At 40.4% G+C, this 25990-nt stretch overlaps 1 protein-coding gene across 1 annotated transcript; it reads right to left on the reverse strand.

The window, feature by feature from the left end:
• On the reverse strand, positions 1 to 25873 carry nudt14 (nudix hydrolase 14). Its single transcript, XM_023953149.1, has 5 exons — positions 25544 to 25873; positions 11599 to 11642; positions 7539 to 7603; positions 5029 to 5311; positions 1 to 1233 (listed from the first exon to the last, which is right to left on the reverse strand). Exons 1-5 carry the CDS (start codon positions 25622 to 25624, stop codon positions 984 to 986), a joined length of 723 nt encoding a protein of 240 aa, XP_023808917.1. The 5' UTR covers positions 25625 to 25873; the 3' UTR covers positions 1 to 983.
• Between the last annotated feature and the right edge of the window lie 117 nt (positions 25874 to 25990).

Here is a 25990-nt window from a genome sequence, read left to right on the forward strand (position 1 = left end):
TAGATTTTAAATTTGTTTTATTTTTGAAAGTCAGCATTTAATTAACGTGACAGGTCTATTATAACAAATTATTTTCATAAATACATGCGTCAATTAATTTTCCAATTCAGCAGAAGCCACTGTTTACACTTTCCATCCCAACATCATTGACATAACAGTAAATGACACAAACGTGTTTGGCTTGAATTTTAAAGCTTGTGTCAGCAGCAGAGGTTGTGTTTTTTGACTTTTTTTTGCTATCCATACACTTGTTATTGTGGCGAGGGTGCCATGAGGACACAGCTTGAGCAGTACATCTGGGTTTACCAACTTGCTTTGGCCCCTATCTTCTGGTGGAGTCAAGTCTGCCGTTGTAACCCTAAATAGGAATCTCAGTATGGCACTTTATGAAGTCCCACTCGTGACGACTCACAGTGACATCCTCCACTCAGGTCAAAGCTCGTATTCACAGTGGAGTTTCATACAGAATGATCAACCAAACGTCATGTGCTGGCCTCCAAAGATCTCCCCACTTGGAAAGCTTTGCGCTGTTGACATGGAGTCACCTCGCCAACAGCAACCATGTTGTGTGTACTAGCTGTGCATAATCGGGTCATTTTTGATTGGATAAATATTAATCTTACAAATGGCACTCCTCCTGTTCATCCACAATAAATAAATCTAGAATTCTGAGAAAAAGATTGATGTTGATATCATTTCATGGTCCAGACAGAAGTCTTTCTCCCAGCTAAACATGGTTGATGGCCAGGATCATGCAGTTGAAGTTTTACGTTAAATGCAGTGAAGTGGACGATAAATACAAGTAAAATAATAAAAAGTGCTTACAGTTGATTTGTTTTTGTGTAAAATATTAAGAAAAGTACTAGACGGAAGGGCTCATTGTGTACCAAATGGCAAAAAAGGCAATTTGGGATGAAGAGGGCTGAGCGTGGGGTGTGAACCAGATTTGATTTCAGCTGAAAGACATGAATGGTAGCAATTGGTTAAACGTTGGTGGAGATCTTGTATTTTGGGGCCATGTTGTTGTGGAACCAGATGAAGCTAAAAATAACACCCATGGTTTTGGGGATCCGCTCGTTATAGGCGAATAGCATGGCCTCGTGCAGCGGGATCTTGACCACCTCGATAAACTCCCCCTCGTGCGGCTCGCCGCCCCCGGCACTCACACAGTTGTCATCGGAGACTTCGGCGTAAAACATGGTCTGTTTGGAGCCTGTTACACCCACGCCTGACCTGCAGGGGTGCAAAAAGAATGTGGAGTGCTGTGATTTACACAAACCTGGGAAAGTTGCCTTTACATTTGACATAAAAAACAGATACTGTGTATTGTTTATAGAGCGTTTTCAACCTCTCCCAGCATGCCTTCTGTCTTCATCACCACTCAAGTCACCTTTTACCAAAACACAGGTGGTTTTTAAGTGTGTTTCTATTGTACACAACACAAATGTCAACCTCAATAAAGACAAATATTGCATGCCTCAGGGTAATAAACATATTTACTGATTTTCATACATTTTCCTAAAAGCAAACTTGATATTTTCCATAGCTACAAGTGCCATAAATAGTATTAACATTTAAAACTTCATTCACCCGTAGGAGTGCTACAGCTTTTTGGGTTGTCCGGGCCTGTGAAGGGTCATAGAGAACCGACTGTGTCTTTAAGGGGGAGTGCAAGCGTGTCTCACAGTTAAAAAAGGAACGTAGGATTGTTGTGTGTGTGGCAAATGTGTGGTGAAGTGTCTGCAAAGCTAATGTAAGTTGTACTGAGCTGCTGCGAACGCGGGGTGGCTTTTGCCTTTGAGTTTTGTGGGAAAAGCCCTTTGAATGATTTGTAATGTCAGCTTCCTGAAGGACATAACATGCATCTTCATCCCATTTCTCTTTAAAAGGCCCTTCATGTGGGGGGGGGTCTAATTTCTGCAAAGCCTTTTGCCATAACTTGGACAAACGTTTTTTGGTTTTGTATCAACAGTTCTCAAGTGTTTGGCTGTGTTGGTAAATGTTTTAAAGGTCTGATTTTCTCTTGTTTGGATGAAACCGGGTCAAATTAGTCACAACTTAACAAGTTGAGCTTTAGGATCATACAGCTTCCATAACTGCAGTTCTAGTAGTCTGGGGCCTTCTTGAGCCTTCATCACTTTACAATTTGCTCCAATAATTTACCCTTAAACATGTTATGTGGGAATCTTGATATCCATCCTTTAAGTACAACCCCACTGTCTTTATTTAGGGTTTTTGTTTTCAAAATGTTACATAATAAATCCACCGTAAACCTGAAAATGTGCAAAAACAAACTCAATTCTAAGTCTTTTTTTATCTGCAAAAATCACAAAAACTTGTGTTTTGGTGTTGTAGAACAAAGATCAAAAGAGCAAAGATGAGGACAAAAAATGTGTAAAGTACAAAAAAAGCATGAACCTCTACTGCACAATATACAGTGTTCCACAGATTTATTGTATGACAATTTTTGTATTTTATATTTTATTGTATTTTTAAAACTTTAACGTCAAATTTGAAGGAAAACTAAACAAATGGCGAGTCTGTGTCGTTCCTCCGTCATTGTTCATGTGACTGGCAAACCCTCCGGTGCGTGCAGAAACTACTAAGGGTTAATACGAATTTAGGAAACTAAATTTAAGCACAGACTTCCAAATCCTATTGTGATACAATCAAAATCTGCAATCTCTGCACATTAACTCAGGGTGATGCATGATCTGAGGGCAATACGGGACTCCACTCTGATCTGCAAAATACAGAAGATTTCGCTTCAACTGTTGACAGAAAACCGTGTCGTGTTACTTGAAGCGGCGTCACCCTCAGGCTGCTGCACGTCACCTTGCTACATGAAGGGTTTCTGTCAGAAACACCCTCATAGGTGTCATGAGGGTTACCTGTCAGCACAATGGATGGGGCCCACACAAAACAATGGCCAATATCAGACAATATCAGCAGCGCCGCAGGAGATGAGCCAGGCCAATCGAGAAGCACACTTATGAGAGTCGGTGGTGGTCATCCAGCAGCTGCTGCCTGCGGTTCATTCAGCTGCTCCCTCAAGCTCCAGGTAGCTAATAACAAGCTGACAGAGATAAATGTCTTTCCTGAAGCTTTTTCTAGCTTAAAGTAAAAAAATAAAATAGAAAAGCATTCAATGAGATTAAGATAGAAAGTAGATTTTTATTCTCTTTTTGTCATATTTTCTCCTTCCCAAGAACAAAGCAGAGATGTTACTCGGTGCACCAGCATTGTGGGGTTATTTAAACTCAGACTAAATGTTTCATCGAAGCTCCTGTTCGTTTACTCCTCCTTAAAGAAATAGTTTCAAAAGCTACATTTTACTTTTAGGATCTGCAACTTAAGGCAACCAAGCAATTTGGCCTTGGATTTTATTCCTACGTTTTGCTTTTACTTTTCAAGCAGAAAAAAGTAAAAGGGTCAGATTATTTTGACTGACTCCATAGTTTTTACACAGAGAAAGCACAGTATGCAAGTTAGATCGACTCAAAAGTACCAATTGTTTAGGACCGTGAGGCCAAGGACCAAGGTTGTGTCGGAATTCCCACCCTGACCCCTAACTACTAAAAAACGATATAGTGCTGCACTTTGTAGAGCCCTGAATTTTAAAAACCATGCTCACTGCTATTTCTTTTTTTTAAACAGCTGATATGACGTTCATCAATTTCACAAAGTTAAAATCTAATAAATATGACCGTTGGCCACAAGTATTTACGAGTCCTCTCTTTTCTGTAGATAAAAATGTTGAATGTTTATTAAAAAAATACATTTAAATACATATTTTTGGCAAAAATTGTTCCGACGCAATGCATTGTGGTCTATATTTGCAAATCTCGTGAGCATCGATGCACACTGGGTTTTTACAGAGACTTCTGGGAAATTTCTAGGGCACTGGATTTTGGAATTGTGGATTCAGACGGCACTACAATGGCGAAGGCACTATTTAGTGCACTATGTAGGGGTTAGGGTGGGAAATCGGACAAAGCCTTAGTGAAACTAAACCGTCAGAGGGAGGTTTGACAACAATACCCAGAATGTCTAGAGGGGCAAAGACACAGTGGGGATGAAGGGAAGTTTTTTAGTAAATTGTCTTGGTCTTCATGCTTTCTTGTCTCAGCAATGATCAGCCTTTACAGAGACCAACATGACAAAAATCAAACTTTAATGACAAGAACCCTCAACATTATTCAATTGTAACACCAAATACAAAACAATACTCTCACTTTTTCTGCAACATTATGTTGCAATAAGTGGCATTTTACTCCACCAGGCTGCTGACTACAGAACCAATAATGCTCCAACAATCCATCATGTGGTGCAGCTTTGTAGTTTACGTTTGGACAGATTTTTTAGCACTAAAAGTCCATGCAGGTTGTTAAATCCAATGCCGATTTAAAATGTCAGCAAACATGACGGTAAAAGATCCAGATCGAGAACATAATCCTTTCACATCGACAGCTGATAAACAAGTGTAGCCATTTTTGGGGGCCTTTACCTCTTAAATGACTTGGGGATGAGTTGGGATTGACATGTGACTTTGTATCCATCTGACAAAGCAAGTGTGAGTTTTGAGGGTGAGTTTTTGGGCCAACAAACAGCCATCTTGGTAGAAGTTTCACAGGAAACAGCTGTTTTAACCCAGTTTTCTGTCTTAAGGTAGCCATATTAGCAGGCTAAACCAACCAACAGATGAGCCTGTGTGGTCACCCTTCAGTTCACAGCAGGCCGAGGGTCAGAAGAGCATCTTATGCCTCTTTGAGTCAGGCACCATGTTCAACAAGATATTTTTTACCCATGTCTTGAAAGGAGGAATGTTTTGTTTTCATGACCTTGTATCTCTATAATGATAGCAACTCAGTTCAGCTGGGCTGTTTCCATAGTAACATCATAAAAGTGGTAACATTTGGACTTTTTGTATTCAGCCTAGCAACTAGAAGGATGTGTCAAACACAAAAGCCCCAAAATAAAAGTCAACGTGTAAACATTTATCAGCAGGATCCAAACTTCCAGGCTTACCTGTAAGAAGTAATCCTCTTCAGCTTGGAAGCCGGCACATCGTAGCCACACTCCTCCAGCACCTCCTGCCGGGCGATCTCCTCTAGCGAGAGGCCGGGTTTGTCAACCAGGCCAGCACAGAGTTCATAGGTGACCCCTGCGGAGAACGGGGGGCCCTGAGAGGAGCTCTCGCCCTCCTGAGACTCGGCGGCGGTGGCGGCCTCGGCAGCTTCGGCTGCCCCTCCCTCTTCAGTCTTCTCGTTTGGCTGCTTCTTGGCCTTCTCCCATTCACACATGTATACAGCTGGAAGAGGACAATCGGCGAAAAGTGCGTAAACACACAGATCGGTAATAAGACGGATGTCTAAACAGATCTCCTGCTTTCTTATGCTGCACTCACACATCCAAGTCACTTCTAAGCGTCTGTCTGACCAAATACGAACTCGTGTTTGGGAGGAGCTACTGCTAACCCTTATTTTATAGACTCATTGCTACATTCTGAAAGAGATGGATGATGTTGAGAGATCAGATCTATTTAATTTAAAGAGTTCTACAAAGCATCAGTGATCACGTCATCGTGACATCATCCAAAGATTCTCCCAGCACGGTGAGTTTCACCGTCTACTGCAGGAGCTGCAGCTGAATGACGGCTGCTTTCAGCAGTACTTCCGTCTCTCTGTGTCCCAGTTTGATGATTCGCTGTCCCGAATCAGTCCGAGGAGGGAAAAAATGAAAACACAATTGGAAGAACTTTTTATTATTGTCTTAATACAAATAAAAAAAAGTATCATAAAGTTTGGAAGGATCAGCTTTTACTGCATGTTGCTGATCCCATCATAAACACATCACAAAGCTGAGATCCTCATTGGTTGACGTGACAGATAGTCACTAAAGTTCAGATATTTGAACTCTGAAAAAACGAACTTGAGAATATATGACGAGCTGCTGAGCTAGAGCAGTGGTTTTCAACCTTTTTTGAGCCAAGGCACACTATCCTTGACAGAAATCCCGCGGCACACCAGCATCCAAGTAATTAAAGAAGGAGAAACTCATAGTCTGTATTGATCTGCAATCTTACATGCGTTTTTGTGATAATTGTGGCAGAAAAAAGCTGGAAGTTGCAGCTGTTTTTTCTAAATGTTGTAATAAAAGTTTGTTTTCCGTAATAATTTTCAACTAAATTATTTGAAATTTTACCCTGGTAGTTGTTTTTTCCTCCAGTTTATTAACATGGAATTGTATGTAACCTCGCAAAAAAACAAACATATTCTTCCTAAATAGTGATTTATTTTTTTTATATTTATTTCAACGTTGGTGCAAAAGCAACTGTAATTTTTGAACAATATGATCACAATATGTTTGATACATTTTTCACAAAAAAACTAACATATTTATGTTTTCTGTAGCTACAAAAAAAGTGAACATGTTGAAGTTTTATTAGTTTTTCTCTTGTCTTAATCAAAGATGAAGTCTTTGAAAACTTTAACAAAACATTTTTTTTATTTCTTTTTAGATGATTACATTGTTTCAATTTAGTTTAATTGTGTCTGTTGGCCACTTCACCTTAATCCTGTTTCTTAAATGTTGTTATTACTTCTTCTTAAATTTAACATCTAAAATTATCCAGACAATAATAGAAAAGTGTTTCAGTTAGAAAGATGACTTGGATCAAACTCTGGGATGTTTGGCTGTTAATAAACACAAACCTTTAAGGAGAACTAAACTGTTGACCTCTGATTCCATCAAGAAGATGTAAAAACTGTTTGTGTGTTCGTTGTGGTTTCAAGACGTTTAACAGGGAAGACTTACTTTACGCTGAGATGCTGTCACTTTAACCCGATGTATCATGGGAGATGTAGTCCAAAAACTCACGCCGATGCCAGACAGACTGGTGTCTCTGAGCTTCATTGTTTTGTTCACTTGTTCCACGGTCTGACACCGGATTCTATGGAAAGCTACACCGCTGAAGACGAGCTTTAGCTGGTATTTTGTTGGAACTGAGAGACTTTATGAGCTAAATCAGAACAAGGAAGTGAAGACTTTAACCACTTCTGATTGGTCAGACTGATGATGTATGATTAGGCCTTCCAAGAATAATTGACAGAGACGGTTAAAGACAGTTAAAGGGGCGGGACGGGAAGGAAGGAGCCGAAGCTGTGGCTGAATCGGGGTACCATCATTCTTAAAGTGTCTTTAATAGAATCAAATAAACACAAAGAAAAAAGTATTTTTGATCTTTCATATTCCTAACTACTCTGTGTTTTATCAGGGCCTGTTTGGATGAACAAAGAGCTGATTTCCTGGAGATGATAAATGTTTTTAGATCAGTGAAAATGGGTAATTTCCCACGGCACACCTGACCATATCTCATGGCAGACTTGTGAGCCGCGTCACACCGGTTGAAAAACACTGCTCTAGAGAATCGTGCCCGACACTCACACCACACTGTACATTGATTTAACATTGACACTGGTTCCCTCCCGAATTAGCATTTGGTTTGAACGCAGCATAAGGGTAGAAAGAGGCCATACCAGGACGAAACTGCTTGACGAGGACAAAACAATGTGAGGTGGTGTTGAAGATCAGCACTGATACACTGCAGAAAGTGGGAAAAAAAAGGTTTAGGTAGAGGTTTCAGTGAACACTGTGATCAGAAAACAATGGAACAGAGGCATTCTTACAGCTTTCATTCTATTCCTCTCATGTTAAAGGAACAAAACCCATTCAGGCTTAATTACTCTTTATCTACCCTCTCTATGCCCTTATCTTGTAATCATTATCCAATAAGACTGCAGTGTCTTACCAAATTTATCTCAAGCGTTTCCTTTGTAATCGTCTAAAAATAAAACAGGAAAAAAATATGTTTTTCTAATTTAGGAGCCAAAATCTAGAGTTCAGGAGGTCACATAGCTGATGAGCATTCCCTCGGCAGGAAGTACAACCAGAAGGAAGGTCAGAGGGGGCTGCAGACGGTCCTCGGCTGGTGTGTGAGTGGCAGACGGTGGAGACTGGAGACCCGGCTTTGTGTTGGGAAAGCGGATATGTCTGCGGCGGCAGGAAGCCCTGCCCCGTCTTTCCCATGACCACAGCTGCAGCTCCCATCACTTCACCTCAACGTGCACTCTCAACTGTTCGTTTAGCATGTTCAGAAACAGGTAGCATTGGTCGCGACATTGGGATGTAATAATGGAGGGTTTAGTATCCCACAGTTGAGTCATAGTTCATAAAGTTTTAGAAACCAAAGCTCCAGAAGTTAGTCCAACCGTTACATTCACTAAGATTAATTACTTTTAGTTTCCATCCAACAGGGACCTTATTTATGGTGCTGCACCAACAATATATTGAGATATAGAAAACATTTTCATGGTCAGAGGGCGCTTTAGACCAAAGGGAAACACTCTGACGTCCGGTTTGAGGAAAACCTTTTCTCATGGTGGAACAAAGCCGTTATTGGTTACTGTAAAAACTAACAGCTTTAGGATTATACATCAGTAAAGATGTATTCAATCTACAAATGCACTGTTGAAAAATGTCAATGCATATGGATATTGTGCACGGAAGGACACTGGAAGTTTGGCTTTATCCCTTAAAAAGTAGCTTACCCTCCAAAGTGCAGTCATTTAAAAAAGAAAAAGCGAAATATTGTCAATTGAGAGGTAATTTTATGTTTGAATCATGCAGAGTAAAAACTATTTTAAAATGGAGATGGGCATCTGTTTTTGGAACTAAACTTTGAGATTATTTGAATAAAGATCTTAAATGAGTTAATACTGTAATTAAAATTTGGGTCACAGTAAAATGTCAAATAATTGGTTGATACTATTGAAGTTTCATTATGTATTAGCAAGCATGTATGCCCTTGTGTATGTGTATATGTACAGTATGTATGTGTATATATAAATATGTATTTGGTTAATTATTTGGCTTTTATGTTTGTGGCATATTTATCATCCTGATAATTCCGTTTTGTTTCTGGATGAATTTTATCCTTGTGAAGCTTCAGCCCGGTCCTCTTTGGCTAATGTTAATTATTCTTTAAAAGTAGAAAAAAGGTTAGATTTGAAGAATTAAGGATAGTTCCAAAGCAGCATATGGTTTTTAAAAGTCCTCTGGACTTTTAAGTTGAAGACATTTTGACTTCATTCCAAGAGGCTCTCACCTCAATTCTGATTAAAATGTTTAAATTTGTCAGTTTGGTTTAGAATTTTAAAAGCCTCAAGGATTAGAGGCCAGACATCTTAGACTCTAACACTGCAGATGTCATCACAGAAGAATGAATTCAGTGATTTAAAGTGTTATGAAGAGCTAAGTTGTCTGGTTAGCATGTTATTTATGGTTACCTGAATAATTGCTCATATGTTGCGTTATTCTACTAGACTCCTCTGATGTTTCATGAAGCTAAATAAGCATCAGTGTGTTACTGTAGGGAAGCGTGCAGATATTCATGATGGTTCAGGATAAATGTCTGTTCTTGTTCCAGTATTTTGTTAAAAACATTCTCCTAAAAGTGTGACTTATACTTCAGTACGATTTAATATGTGATTTTTTTCTTCATTATAATGCTTTTTTGTACATTTTTCTAAATTTGAAAGTTGAAGGAAATGCTTCAATTTAATCTAGGTTGACAGATTTCAGGGATCTGCGATGCTTCTATTTAGGTTTGACAGAAGTAAAATCATTTGTTTACACCGTACGTGAATGTTTAGTAGTTCCAAGTTTGCATGTTTGCAGAGTATAAAATTAAACTCGTTTGTTTCTAAAATTCTAGTTTGATCATGTGTATTGTTTTTCAGCAAGTCAACTATCTAATGCTTGAGTCCTGATTTAAAAAAAGAAAACTATTTTCCCCATTGATTCACCATCTTGTTTCCCTAACACATACTGAGTAGATCACTTTTACTCGTTTGTTTCATCGGATCTACACATTTTTGAAATATTCTCTGATTACACACACGAGGGGGAAGTGGTTGCGAAACCTTCTAATACCAATAATCTGAGCGCAGCACTGCTACAAATCGAAGTCAAAGAGGGACGGATGATAAAAGCCTCTGGTGGAGGAGTTTCACTTGAGTTCAGCAAGTATGGACAGGATGCTGGACAGGCACGACTTAGATCCTGTGGAGAATTTACACTACAAGTGGCACGTGGAGGCTTCGGGCATGGGAGCTGTCTCTGCGGCAGGTCCAGGACTTGCACAGCTCTTACACAACATTTTTGTTCTTCTTCTGTTTCCCGCTGGCGGGCGGGAAAGAAAAAAAAAAAGACAGTCCTAATGGTTAAACCAGGAGAGGTTAAAAAGGCTCTAATACTTAACTTACACTGAAATTTTACAGATGGAAAAACAGCAGACATGTCAAGACAAAAATGTTGGTTGATGCTTGAATTTTAAGGAAAGAGGAGTTAGAGGAGTGGATGAACATTTGGATTATCACAGATAATTTTGGTCAAACAATCAGAGTTAACGCATATATCTATTGATCAGGACAATTTGATTTTGCTTTGATTTGTTCCACTAAAAAGCGATGACAAGTTCTTATAAAACCAAAAAAGGCTGCATGACATCTATTATATTGGTTGAGTAAGGTATCTATATTTGGTCAAAGTCTAAGCCTTAGTCACCCGTACAGGTGCTGTGGGTTTTTGGGTTGTCTGGGCCCATTGAGAGTCATGGAAAGGAGTGGCTGCTTCTTATGGTGGAGCACAGGCGTGTCTTGCAGTTCCCTAGATGTTTGTACGGTCCCAGACCAGGAAAGGCCGCTCTCTGATCCATCTTTGGAGGTGGTCTCGGTTCATTTCTAATCTGACTGAGCTTCGGTTCACTCTGAGATTCCTCAGTCTGAATACAATCCGTCCTCTGAGCGGAACAACTGAACCAAAACGGCCACCGTAGCCGACGTAAACGGAGTAGAAATGAAGCAACAGATGAATGATTGTCGAGTTATCAAACAGAAGAAAAGTCCAACCGTTTACTCGTTTATTTTAACACCGCTAAAAACACTTCATACATGCTTTTCTGTGTCTCGTTACGCGCCTGGCGCTGCTGTGACGTCTCCCTAAAAGCTAACTTGTAGTTTCCTTAACAGAATTCTCTTCAGCAACTCATTGAAATGTGATCGGATGAATGCAAGTTCATCAAAACAGCTTTTAAGTAATAAGTAAAAAGTGTTGTTCCCAACGTTCAAAACTGGTAAAACTGATAAAGTTAACTATCCTGCTAAGAATTGTAAAGCACAGCACGTCCGTCTTTCTCTTGTTGTCCATGCCCAAGCATTTGGGCTGTCTTGATTGAAAAACGATCCCTGAAGATTGCATCTCATGCATTACATGATCACAGACAGATAAATCAAGGCCAGGACCTCAGAAGACCAGATTCATCCTCTTTTTCCGAGCTCTGAGATTCAAATACCCCCCGGACAAGCTGCTTGGATTGCTAAATCTCTTGGGACATGAGCATGCTTGTTTGAGGGATTCTTCCTGGCTGACTTCCACAGATATGTGCTACTCACACAGGGAGCTGGTTTTGGTTTTTATACAAAATCTGCAGACATTTGATCTTAACGTATAAATGAAAGTGAAAATTTGAGGGTTTACCTGTCATGGGTTCTCATGAAGTCCCAGGTCTTCTTTGTGCCATTCTGTAAAGAAGAAGACGGCGTTTTAAATCATTGAGGCATTTCAAAATGTCATTTTCTTATTTTGTTTACATTTCCTGCGAGAACAGAAAAGCTGTGGATACACTTTTTTCTCCATTGTGTTTTTATTGTACATAGATAAATCATCCCACGGCTAACTTTCCCCGTCTTGAGCTTGCAGGGAGGGGTTTCCGATGACTAAATGCTAAAGCACGTCTCCCTGTCATTCAACTTAAGTGACATAAGCTACTGTAATGTTTTAATGCCCTGTGGTCACACATCATCACATCAAAAGCTGAACACTCCCTTCAGTAAATTTCCAAAGAGCTGCTCTCAAACTTGACGTCTGCTCAAACACAAAGACATCAAAGTCAAGCTACGAGTTCAGAAAATTGAAGTCCAGCTTTGCCGTGCTGAGAAGGTTGCAGGTCTTGAACATTTCTCAAGATCCTGTAAAAGGACCTAAAACGACAGCTTGAAGGGGTCAGGCCAAAAAGGGCAAGTATGATTAACGTGAACTTGAAGGCACAAGAGTTCCTCACCCACTTGAGCGGTTTTCACACAAACTGCATATTTCTTGCTACCTGACACCACAAGCTCCCATCGCTTGACAAGCCCTTATTTATTGGACCAACACCAAGTCAGAGAGAGAGCACGCAGCTTATAATTGTTGCTGCGAGGCACGAAGGTGAAAGTGAGGCCAAACAATGAAGAGAACAAGTTTGCTCTTGTTGCCGTAGCAACAGATGAGCTGCCCTCATTCAACAAGTTTGTGAAGGAACCGATTCTTCCTACTGCAGTTAAAAAGCTTTTTTTCAAACAAAGAATGACAACTTGCAAGTGCTAAAGTCGTAGAACACAAAGACATGAGTTCATTAAATTTTATTGCAAGGAGGTTTGAACCGTGAAAATAATTTAATTTTGTAGCAATTTTGTGTTGCTACAATGTAAAGTTTACAATTTTTCTTGGAAACCAACATTTTGATCTATTTTTGTTTATGAGAGACAAAACAGGTAAATGGTGTCTCACTATACAGCAGTTTTTTTCTTAACCTGCATTAAGGCCCGTGGCACTTCACAATCGGTCATCCTCAAACACATTTTCACACACTAACGCCAACCTGTGACCACCATCAGTGTATTGCTCAAGGACACTTCCAAAAGAGGGGCAGGCAAGGAGGGAACCAAACCTGCGATCTTCCAACTAAAAGTCAACCACTCTACCTCTGCACCACAACCACCCTTTATATAATTACATTTGGGCCAACTCCTAGCAAATCATCTGTACTCAACCCAGTGCAGGAACGCGCTGACCACGACTGAACTTAAAATGCTCCATTCAGCACAGCCGTACAGTAGGTGGTAGTGTTTACTTCGTCTGTTAGCTGTGTGTCATGTCTTCACCAACAAGGGATTATGTATGTTTGTCTGGTCTTTTTGTCGTAACTCCAGGCAGGATAGGCTCCCTTATACATATATACAATTTTGTAATCCAAACTTCCAGGTGGTCTATGGGTCAGTTGTCGTCACCGGGTGGCCATCCATAGCAAACTCAGACAAGTTTGGTTTTTACAGCACAACCGTACCATACTGGAGTCCGGACAACGGTGCAGTGGTCCACCTCTGGAACTGAATAAAGCTCCTATCCCCGAAAAGTGAATGAGTGATCGCAGCAACCAATCGAATCTCTAAAAGGGGGAAAGATTCTAAAGTCTGCTGAAAGTATGGCCTAAAAGCCACATGGCTGTTTCAACTCAACTGTTGTTGGGATAGTTTTAAAGTTTCGGAGCGGTTTAAATCAACGTGCATTCAATAGGTCTTGTAAACTCACGGATACCCGAAGATAAAGTATCCTGTTAGTACAAGATAGGCCTGCACAATATACCGCAAATTTATCGTTATCGCAATATCCAGCTCTGCAATATGCATATCGCAAAAGACGGCGAATATCGCAATAAATCGCAAACCCAAAATGTGTTAAAACAATCTTCTAGCAGCTTGAAGCATTTAACGAATCAAATAAATCCCTTTATGCTTTGACCAATCAGATGGACGCCTTCCCATTGTTGACCAATCAGATGGAGGCCTATTATGTTAACCCTGGTCCTGAAGAGCCTCAACCCTGCCTGTTTTCCAGCTCTCCTTAACCAGCTTGCTGTTGATTGGCTGACTCAAGTGATTTCACATCCTGATTGACTGAACACACCTGATTTTGGTTATCATTATCGAGCAGTCTAGGTAGAATTGGAAAACAGACAGGGTTGAGGCTCTTGAGGACCAGGGTTAGCCACCCTGACGTTTGTCCCCCATGTCGATGAGGGTCATTTGGAGTATAATTTTTAAACTGTTGCAATGAAATGGGAATGATGTTTTTGTTTATTTTTCTATTTGTTTATTTACCGCAAATTTATCGTTATCGCAATATTGATCACTAATATCGCATATCGCAAGTTTTCCTCATATCGTGCAGCCCTAGTACAAGATGTTTCTTTTTCTCTCTCAAAAGACAACTTCCTTTTTGTTATTTTAACTTGTGCGAACACAGACTGTTTGGCCAAAGTAGGTCAGTGCTGTTTCCTGGTTACCTCAGAAATTCAAAAGTATGTCCCTGAGGAGTAACAACCATAGTTGTGTTTGAATGCCTTCACTACTTAGTGTAGAGCTTTCCTCGGTGACAGGAAATAACAAATGCTCTGAACTACTGTCTGTCACTCTTCTAACATTTACGCAATTAATATACTCCCAACGAATTCTGATGTGCTGTTAGCGCAAAGCTGCTTTTCTCCATTGGAATCATGTTATTTGTGTAAACACGTTACTACTGTAAAGTGTTGCATATCAGCGTTAGCAAGCTAGGAATTTAACCAAGTTAACCTGGGAATCATAATAAGCTGCCGAGAAAGTTTGAAAAACGAATTTTAATTGTGAATTTTTATTTTTGCAACCCATATCAATAAGCAACAGACATGAAAAAAAATGCATGGTTGCCTTAGATATATCACCATAGATACACCTTTGAGTCAAATTGCAGCTCCCAAAGTCTTATGACATTTTTAAAGGCAAGACATAACTTTTTTTTATTTGTCCGTTTCGATCCTTGTGAAAATCTGATCCTGTCTTGAATGTAAGTTGTGATCCGAGGTTCTACACATACTAAGCATATTTAAAAGACCAATATTTAAAAGACCAAACAGTCAGTGAGTTTATGCAGCTGCAGAAGCCTTTGTCTTTGTGAAAACACTGTTGACCATTAGGTCACTGGCTGTAGCGTCCTGCTGCTTTTGTTGAGGCTGAAGAAATTAGAGACTGAAGCTGAAACCAGGAAAAAAGAAGGTGGAGAGCACATGGCGAGATTTAGGAGTGCTATTGTATTTGAGGATGGTAGTTGATTTTTTTCTTCCCCTTCCTGCAGCAGCTGCCAGCTTTATGGTGCATTCACCACAGGAGGTGAGCACATGAATGTGCGATAGCTATCATTTTAAGCACTTAAATGATTGAGACCATACACTTCTCCCTGTAGAATCTGCCCACTCCAGAGGCCATTGTTTCTGATCCTCAAAGCAAGTGGGACCACATTGATTTCCAGATTTCTCCTACATCCCTCTTTCTTCCCAGGTCTCTGTGGCTTAATCCCTCCGTCATAGTCCATGTATACCATCATTCTCCATCTCCCCTGGGTTGCTCAAACTACGCCCAGCCCCTTCCTCTCAGCAAGTGGCCCAGTTAATGAGGGGATACCCTCCATCTGCAAGCGGTGACAGGACGTTCCAGAGACATAGAAAGTGGCAACACGTTCATGTAGAGCAGGTTGATCTAAAACCGGACAAAGCTGCTGGAAATACACGCCGTTATTCTTGTTCACACATCTTCTTCATTTTCTTTCGAGGAGAAGATAGACTGTCTGCGGAGTTGTTTTTAATCATCTTAGTCTAGACCAGTGTTTTTCAACCTTTTTTGAGCCACGGCACACTTTAACCTTGACAAAAATCCCGCGGCACACCAGCATCCCAAAAAAAAAAAAAAAAAGCAGAAACTCATAGTCTGTTTTGATCTACAGCCCCCCCCCCCCCCCCGGCAATCTGACGTGCATTTTTGTGATAATTGTGGCAGAAAAAGCAGGAAGTTGCAGATGTTTTTTCTAAAAGATGTAATAAAAGTTAAGTTACATACAAACTGTATGTCCGTTGTGGTTTCAATCCGTGTAACAAGGACGACTCATGTACCCTGAGGCGCTGTCCCAATGCATCATGGGAGATGTAGTGTAAATACGGCGAGAAAACGGCAGAAAGACTTGCGTCTCTGAGCTTCATGGTTTTGTTCACTTGTTCCACGGTCTGATACCAGATTCTGTGGAAAGCTACACCGCTAAAGACGAGCTTTAGCTGGTGTTTTTGTGGGAAATGAGTGAGTTATGAGCTAAATTGGAACAAGGAAGTGAAGACTTTTAACACTTCTGATTGGTCAGACTGAGGACATGTGATTAAGCCTTCAAGAATGATTGGTGGAGTCGTGGAGACAGTAAAAGCTGCGGGACTTTTCCTTACACAGTTATAGCTGCAGCTAAATCGCGCTGCCGTCATTCTTATCAAAATGTCTTTAATAGAATCAATTAAACACAAAGAAAAAAGTATTTTATGATCTTTTATATTCCTAACTACTCAGTGTTTTATCAGGACCTGTTTGGATGAACAAAAAGCTGATTTCCTGGAGATGGTTTTTTAGATCAGTTAATTAGGGCAATTTTCCACGGCACACTTGACCATCTTCCACGGCACACTAGTGTGCCGCGGCACACTGGTTGAAAAACACTGGTCTAGAAGACAGTTGGTGACAATGACTTAAAGATCTCCATTGCTCTTTAAAACAATATTGCAAAATGCATCAACAATGCTGAGCAAATTAAAGACCCTTTAAAGCAAATATTTACCTGCATGTTCCATCCATCATATCACTACATTAAGGGGTAGCATACCGAACATGCAAATGGAAAATAATGGGGGAAAAAAGGCATGTCAACAGACCAACCAACAGCTGTATAGTAAAGTGTTTAGTCATCTGCGTATTTACTGATAGTTTAAAACCAGCTCAGTGGCCTTTTGGTTAGTGTCCACCCTGTAACTGGAAGGTCGTGGGTTCAAACCCAGGCCGAGTCATACCAAAGACTTTAAAAATGGGACCCAATGCCTCCCTGCTTGACACTCAGCATTAAGGGGTTGGATTGGGGGGTTAAGCCACCAAATGGTTCTCGAGCGCGGCTGTGTCTGCAGCTCACCGCTCCCCAGGGGAGGGGTCAAATGCGGAAAACACCTAGGTGTGTGACAGATAGTGGGACTTTTCTTTTCTTGCTTTAAAAGGTTGATAAATGAAGTTAAAAAAAATCTGTAACCAAATGACAAGCAGCTCTGGTGTTAATGAAATATTTATAATTCTAATGAAGGCAAATGCCCGAGCAAGGATACTTTAAGACCCAATCTGGTAAAAATTGTGTTAGTAGTGTTTTAGGACTGGATATCTACATCAAAATAAAACAACTGCAATTGTCAAGTTCATGATTTAATAAATTCTCCTTCAAATTTTGATTTCAAACACAACTTAAAAAAAGGTCAAACGTTCCCCAATACACTCTGATTTTCCTACATTTTTTTCAAGATGTACCAATCAACTTAAGAAATTATATCTTAAATAGGTTAGATATACGGATTTTTTTAAAATTATTTTTATGTTTCTTTCCTTTGTTTGTTTTTGCTTGAAATAAACAAATCAACCAGTTGGGACCACTAGAAGCCTTACAGATTCATTCTCGTTTTTTTGCCACTCATTTTATTTTGAAAATCTCCCAAACTGGGTCCATTTACATGTACACCAAATATCTGATCACTACTTGATTTTCAGAATGACTAGACATTGTGTTTTGACATCCTTGATCCAAAAATAGCAGATTTAATTTTTTAAAAAAAGAGTCAAATATCAGCACGTAGTTCCTGGTCCACATTTAAACAAATTGTTTCCATTTCCCCATGAATGCATGGGTTTTCTCCCAGGACTCTGGTTTCCTCCCACCGTCCAAAAACATGCTTCATAGGTTCATTGGTTACTCTAAATTGTCCCTAGGTGTGAATGTGAGTGGTCTTGGGTGTGTGATTGTGGCCCTGTGACAGACTGGCAAACTGTCCAGGATGTCCCCAGCCTTTGCCCACAAGTAAGATAGGCTCCAGCAGCCCTGTGACCCCAAAAGGGACAAAACGGGTTTAGAAGATGAAGGAATGAATGAATGAATGAATGAATGAATGAATGAATGAATGAATGAATGAATGAATGAATGAATGTTTTCATTTTGGTATCCAAGGAAGCTGTTGTTTACAATCAGCAGTAAGATATCCAGATATATTAGTTCCTACTTTAGCAAAGCCAATGCTACAACCTGGTTGCCACCATATTTTTGTGACCAGATAAGGTAGTGTTGTTGAGGAAGAAGAAAAAGTACTTTTGCAGCACTTTCCTGGTGAATTCAGTCATGACGAATCCTACATGCCTTAACCTGAATGCTGCTTTCACAAGTGAAAGGGCTTCAGGATTCATTTTTGCAGGGCACGCACATTTACACGAGAGGATCTGGAGAATGTAATTACACCGAGAGGCATGTAGCAGTCAGATCGTCAGCCGTTTCCTCATGTCTGCTGCGATTTTGAGGTTACAGGTTTGAACTCCTTTAGAAAACTCTGCACTGCATGTTTACTGCATCTCACTGCAGACTTTTGCATTTGAGATTATATTTGAACGACTGGCTTGTTTTTTTTCCCCTCCTTGCATGTCTTGGGTGGCTGTAACACCAGATCCACAGTTGCTCTGGTGAAGCTGCCTTCGCTGCATCTGAAGGAGCTGGTGGGTGGAGAAGAGGTGTAGCCTGAATTGGAATCAATGTCAAATGTCCTCAGGCGTAGAAAATGTAGGCCAACTTTACCATAATACTGTAAAGCATGGAAAGTAAGGAGATGAGTGTGGTTCAGAAACGTGTTCATTTTTTATTATAAAGTGATTTTCCATTTTTTTATTTTAGACGTTTTTTTTATGAAAACATTGAAAAGACTTTTGACATATTTTTTAAACACAAGAAAACGAATTAGAGGAACAGGAAGTAAGAGTCATTTATCAAATCACATATTTTCTGCTAAAACATCTGTATGTTTATCAATGTCATGATGAATAACTTTCCTTTTCAATCGATTCCTGTTTCCCCCGTGCGTCTTTGTTACGTCCCTCGGTTTTCTAATGGGATTGATCTCACTTGACATGCACTCAGATAAAACATCATCAAGATCATTAGTTTTAATAAATAAAGAAATCACATTTTGTGGTTTGTGTGTCATGTTTGACGCCGTTTGGTCAGCATCGTCCTTCATCACTGGTGCGTTGGAGTTGTTCTAAGTGGCACAGAGATCCACTTTTTTGTTCTCCTACTTTTCAGCCGATATCTTCAGAGCTCCATCTTTGAGTTTTCTGAAAGGATCTTAAGTTTGAGATCATGTGACCAATAGAGGCCACAAAGCCGGACTTTAGTGAGATAATTCGGTTGCCTCGGATAGTAAATGGAAGCACCAGACCTTCATTTAGAGCTTCAAGATTAAGGGTGCTCCTTTGGAGTTGATTAACAGGTACACTTTCAGGAAAAAACCAAGTGATCCCAAAATGTTACAAAAAAATAATAAATATAAATTCCATCCCCTATGAGGTCCAAATAAAGAAGCACTTGGTAAATGGTGTATACTCATAGACCTTTACAGTACCATTCACACCCACATATACACACTGATCTTCCCATCAGAGGTTGACCGCTCTACCTCTCGTTGTTACAGTTTTTCCAACTAAAACCTTTTTTGTCTTTACTGTATTTTCTACATTACAAAAACAGTGCAGAAAACTCCAAGTCGTAAAGTTCTGATTAGGGTTGTGCCGATGGACGATATCATCGTCCATCGTGATGGGTGACTGACATCCCGATGGAGAGACCACCATCGTGATGCCATGCCCCCGCCACGTTGCGCGTCGACACCATAAGCCGCGGTTACATGTACAAAGTATCTTGATGGAATCAATGGTCGGATTAGAATCCAACCGTGTACATGGGCCCAGAAAAATGTTTTCAGAATATAAAAACGTTCACTAAGGTCACACTTTCCGTCGGAATAAATCATTCGCACATGCGCAGTAGGGTTTGAAAACCGGAAGGTTATAAATTCCGCCGAGCGGCTTTTTTTCCCCAAACTTTATTGAATGTAACAATTCAATACAAAACAATGTTAAACAGCGCCGAGCGGCTATATACATTGACATGTCAGCTCGGTAAAATACGAGATGATCTTCTAAACGTGCTTTTAATAATGTTACGGTTATTATGAAACACCTGTTCGCTCATCATTTGAATTTTAATCCGTGTGGTCAGTGCTTTTTCTGAACGGAGCCAGGATTAGCAGTATGCTAACACGGGCTAACAACATTAGCTTTGGGTGGTGCTGCTTGCTGGCTGCACGTAAACATGTAAGAATAACATCAGACTTTATTTAGTCGGGACATGACTGGAAACACAAATCCGCGTGATTGTTTGAATGTTTTCTAAGGACTGAGCGACATTTCTGCTTTGAAGCTCAAACCGCTGTGTGTGCTGACGATCCGAGCTGTGCTCAGACACACACTTTTAGACCCGGTTCTGAGTTTGGTTGCTTGTACCCCTAGAGCTGCGGGACGGATCACAGTCTTAAATCTCCCACACATAGCGCTCATGTAACAAAGCACCCCCCCCCCTTCCCTCAAACACAAAGCTGGAAGTCCGCGCTCCGCCAGTCCACTTCACTAGTGAAGTACGGGAGCGGACTACTTCTTTTCTATTTTGTTGTTAAAGTATTTTTTGTTAAAGTCACTTCCCTCAGTTTATACTGGATCATCGCGGATTAGTCATTAGTTGGGAAATAAAATGAAAAAAGCAAAAAAACGAATAGCAGTTATATAAGAACGAAAAATGTAAAAATACCCCCCCCCCCCCCCCCCCCCCCCCCCGACGATGTCATCGTCCATCCCGATGGTTGACAGCAAACATCGTCAACGGCCAATCTAAGGGACATCGCCCAACCCTAGTTCTGATCCAAAGAAAAGATGTCTACCAAACTATGAGGTGATAAATAAGAGATAATAGAAGCGGAACAGAAACTATTGGATCTTTTTATTCAGATCAACGTTTTCATCAAATGGGTCACTTAAGTAAAGAGCCACGCTAAACTAATTCCCTTTATTACACCCATGCAGTCCTTTCTATATTGAACGCACATGAAAGGGTATGAATCAACAAGCTGATTATGAAGCATTTATGCAATTTTAGGATTATAATGACGCTTCATTAAAGGGGTTGCTGCTGAAAGCTTATTAAGGTAAATAGCTGTAGATGAATAATTCAGGCCATTATGATTTTTTTTTTTTTTTAAAAAGCCAATTATTTAGCAGTCAACGGCAACTTGTGATTCAGCGTTCGGCGACAGAAGCGAGGATTTTCCGGAGTCAACGATGGGCACGAGACAAAGCGCTGATGATGCAGAGAGCCTAAACCATGTCGCATTATCCACTTCAGGAGTCGGAGCGTCACCGAGTGACCAGCAGCTGCTGTGGAGGAGAGGCTCCTTCAAAGTAAAACGCTCCTTTTGTTGCTTTTTCTGCTCCTTTTGTTTCTGTTCAGGCTTAAAATAGGATTCCTAACTGAGATCTATTCCACTTTTTCACTGGATTACACTAAATGCAGCACAAAAAAAAAAGAGACCGAATGACTATAATGTTGTATTGATGACAGTTAATGCAAATTGAATTGTATTCTTAAGGGTCTCATGATAAAATATGTTTAAATCCTAAATAATGTACTAGGGCTGTAACAAGTAACCGAATGCTTGGATACATGTACGAATATTTATAATCTATTAGACTGTAAAACTACACCTCGTCATGTTATGCCGTCAATATGCAACGACCAGCTGGTTTCCGTGGATTGGAGGGGCTGTATGGTGTCAATTCAGCGCCTAATGTATTGCGAATCAAAACCCCAAATCAATGAAATGTTGGAAACCTTATAGGTTATACATTAATGTACTTCTTGAAAAAAACATTTTTATAATCCTAGTGACAATTCACGGGCAATTATTCCCAGATTTGACATGACTGATCCTGACACTGTCGTAAAAATCCGTAAAAGTCCTGAAATGAGCCGGAAACCCCGCTGGCATTGAGCTAGCTAGCATGGCTAGCACAGGAGAACATTGTTTACAATGAATGGCGATAGTTTTTCCTGCAACATCTTACTTTCTAACATCTTTTTTCACTAGCAGCTACTGGTGGAGCTCATCTGACTGCGCTGGCGTCCTCTGGTTACATAAAGTACATGTTTGATCGTTTAATAAAGTAAAAGATTTGAAAAACTCACCTACTAAACTGGTATGTTGACGTAAGACTTGGATTTATTCGGTAACCAATGAGCTACTGATTGTCTGGGATGTCCCGCCTCCCCTCCCCTTGACTGACATGACGCTGATTTTTCGACAGGTTTTAGTTCATCCACAAAAAATAAAAGCCCGACTCAAAAATATAAAAGCGCAACTCGAAACGACGATTTCATAATGGTTAGAAAATAAATCGGCAGCTGAGAAATATGATTGTGCTTCGGGTTATAGCTTTTGGTTGCAAATTGTGGGTTTTGGTTCTCAATTTATGCATTTTGATTCGCGGATTTGGGGTTTTGTTTCGAGGTTTTACGGTTTTGATGCGCAATACATTAGGCCAGGGGTGGGCAAACTACGGCCCGGGGGCCACATGCGGCCCGACAAACCTTTCAATCTGGCCCGCCACACTAAAATCAAATATATTGATAGCTCTTATTGATTTATTTTCCCTGTAATTCTGGTGTCTCCCCATAGATGACCCTTCACAAATAAAATAACTATTGTTTAGGTGAAGAAACTTATCATGCTTTGGTGTTGTGTTGGAAGATTTGTTGTTTTTTTAATGTTTCGTTTAGCTAATCATTCCAACAGCTCATAAATACATCATTTTTTTCTAATTTTGCTTCTTTCCGTGAAGGACATCAAGCCATTGCTGCAACTGGCATTAAAAGTGAGAACAAAAGTCACAGATTTAAGATAAAAACACCAAAATGTTTGGTTTTAAAATATACATAATCATTTTCAATCAGGCTGCATGGTGGAGCAGTAGTTAGCGCTATTGCCTCACAGCAAGAAGGCCTCCGGTTCAAGTCCCAGCGAGTCCCAGTGAAAAACTACATCAATGGGGGACCTTTCTGTGTGGAGTTTGCATGTTCTCCCCGTGCATGCGTTGGTTCTCTCCGGGGTCTCCGGCTTCCTCCCACTGTCCAAAAACATGCTTCATAGGTTAAACTCTAAATTGTCCCTAGGTGTGAGTGTGAGAGTGAATGGGTGTGTGTTTGTGGACATTCTACCCTGCGACAGACTGGCGAACTGTCCAGGTTGTCCCCTGCCTTCGCCCACAAGTGGACGGGATAGGCTCCGGCAGCCCCGTGACCCCGAAAGGGAAAAACGGTTAAGAAAATGAATGAATTTTCAATCAGAGATGAAACGTTTTTGTTCAGATTCCATAATATTTCTTTCTCTGGGGAGGTGGATTGCCAAATCCCGCCACGCATCCATTCCTGGTCCGGCCCTTCTATCAAATTTTAGAACCCTTTGTGGCCCACGAGTCAAAAGGTTTGCCCACCCCTGCATTAGGCGCTGAATTGACACCATAGGGCTGGTGCTCAGATCGCAGGATTTTAGAGGAAACTCAGAAATGCGGATCAAAATACCGCTTTGGTGTTGCTTATAGTGAGGAACTAACATAAGAACACACTCAAAAGCTGAGAAAGAGTTGATTTTGCATTATATAGGTCCTTCAAATGTGTTTATAACTGAAAATGCTACAAGGACATGTTAAAAACACAATTTTCTTTGGAGTGTGTCTTTAGAGTAAAAATAAATATTACTACAAATGCAGAACAGCTTTAAATCCAATAACTAAATAAAACTAAAATATGCAGGATCATTTAGCTATGGCAGTTAAATTAACGTCTTTACATGACAAATAAACACTGGTAAGAGTCAAAAAGCTATATTTAAATTACGCTGTATTGTTTTAGTGATAATGTTATTAATGCATTTCATCACTAAAGTGTTTATTTCTACATTTATACATTTAAAAATCCCCATAGCTGATTTGGTTTCCATGGTGAGACGCAGGAGACACATTTTAAATAAATGATGGAGCTGCAGCTAAAAGTCGTCCTGTGGATGTATGCATCAAATAAATTAATCAAAATGGGCTAAAGTGGTTTTACCAAACTAAAAGATGACAGATATTCCTGACTGTTTGGGAAGTTTGTGTGTGCATCTTTAATATGCATTTAAATGTATTTGTTCTCTGTGTCTTTCTTTAGTTTGGGACTAAATTGTGTCTCAAAGATTCCTTTTTGGTTTTATTATTATGGCTGACCAAAATGAATTTAAAAGAAAAGTTGGAATTAGCTAGATTTTTTGGTATTTTTGTTTTTCAAAGACAAACCTTAGTAATAAATCTTGAAATGGTAAAAAGTCTGAGTGTTTCGTCACCTTTAAAGACCCACTATGATGAAAAATGGTGTTTTTGGAGTTTTGATCATTTCCTTTTAACATTTTTCTGATGATGTAGGACATGTATTTAAAAAATTGCATTTCCGAGTATTTCCTCATTCTGTGAATTAGGAGCAGACGGGAAAAAAGCAGTTTGAAAAAGCTTGTAGCAGTGATTACGGTCAGTGATCTACAAGCTTCCTGCTCTGCTCCATTCTGATCATCCACTGTCAGACCAATAGATCCCTGAACGTTTTTGTTTTCCTCGTCTGAGCTGGAATCTGGATCTAAACTGTATGGCTGGATAGCTCTGATATTAGTTTTATTAAACCACTAATGTTGTGTTGGAGCTGTGAGGGGCTGTAAGCTAGTGGGGGAGCATGTAATCAAAGGGATCATAGGAAATGAGGTGAAGCTTACTCCGCACCAGCAGTCCTAACCACAACTGATTTTCTGATGAACCCTTGCCGCTCTGCAGAAACTATGTCCTAGAAAATGACAGGTTTTTGGCCGAAATGGCATCGTCATAAATAAAAGACCACTTTGAAAGTAAACCACCAACAGATTTCAGACGTTTTTCATGTGACCCACATTTTCCCTCATTCCACAAAAGCATGTTCTTTACAAGCATGGCCTTATTTAAAAATGATTTCCTAACGTTTATCTAAAATATATTTTATATTAGTAAGTGTATTTTAAATATGTATAATAACTACAAGAAAAATGGTACCAAAAACCCAATTTAGTCACTTTTAAGTGTAAAGTTTACATGTGTTTTTGCAGCTTGTGCTGAAAGCAGAACATCAATGTCAACAAACACATCACTAATGATGGGAAGGTGAACCGTAAAGCTGATGTTTCAGGCGGGTTTCAGCTGTTGACGCTCTGGACCTGAACCGGGGAGAGCCTTTCTGTCCCTCGAAGGGCGCCAGAGTCCCACAGAGGTCTTCAAACTGAAGCAAAGCGGCTAGAAGAACCTACATCCTAGCATCTCTTCTGCTAGCTTAGCTTCGCGCCCTACAGTTCCCACAGACGCACGCGCCGCCGCTGAGCCGCCGCGAGGCCCACCCCGCCGTCAGCAGCCGGCTCTCCTCTGCATGGCGCGAGCCACGCAGGTCGCCGCTGTGGACGTCCGTGTTTAAGGTCAGCCCAGCCTCCACGACAGGAAGCTAACAGCACCATGGACGAGGGAGGGGGGTGTGAGGGGGTTGCTAGCTTCCAGCTTTCAGCAGATGTGTGACCTCGCGGACAGCTCACCTGGTTGTAATGGACCCGGAACGGCTTCAGGTAGTCGGACTGTGTGCACGGAACCACTTCGACGTTGTTGATCTCTTCCATAGTTTCCAGCTCGAACTCGACCGGAGGCTCGGAGATGCTCGTCTGTCCCCACACACTGGAGCGACGTCTACGGAAGCCGAGAGGCGACCTGACAAACAGACGCGACAACAGGAATTCAGGGAGGCTGAAACCAACAAACAAAAACTTAAAATGAAAGATCTAAACAACTACATTGAGAAACAAGATAGTTTGTATGCGCCAACATCTATTATAACCTGATTAAAAATAGTGCAAAAACATCTAAAAATAATATTCAATAAACTTCAGCTGCTGAACAATCCGAGTGATTAATGGATAACTGCTATGTATTTTTCTGGTATTTCATACTGTAAAATACACAACAAATATGCATACAGTTAATATTGT

Source organism: Oryzias latipes, chromosome 24, assembly GCF_002234675.1.
Source record: "Oryzias latipes chromosome 24, ASM223467v1".
In the NCBI taxonomy this organism is placed as follows: Eukaryota; Metazoa; Chordata; class Actinopteri; order Beloniformes; family Adrianichthyidae; genus Oryzias; species Oryzias latipes.

Excerpts from the sequence above, each read along its gene's own strand:
- nudt14 (XM_023953149.1), bottom strand. The coding sequence starts at position 25,624 with ATGGAAGAGATCAACAACGTCGAAGTGGTTCCGTGCACACAGTCCGAC. Across the intron at positions 7,604-11,598 it reads TTCATGAGAACCCATGACAG|TGTATCAGTGCTGATCTTCA; the intron begins GTAAACCCTCAA and ends CACTTTCTGCAG. Across the intron at positions 1,234-5,028 it reads AAGAGGATTACTTCTTACAG|GTCAGGCGTGGGTGTAACAG; the intron begins GTAAGCCTGGAA and ends GCACCCCTGCAG.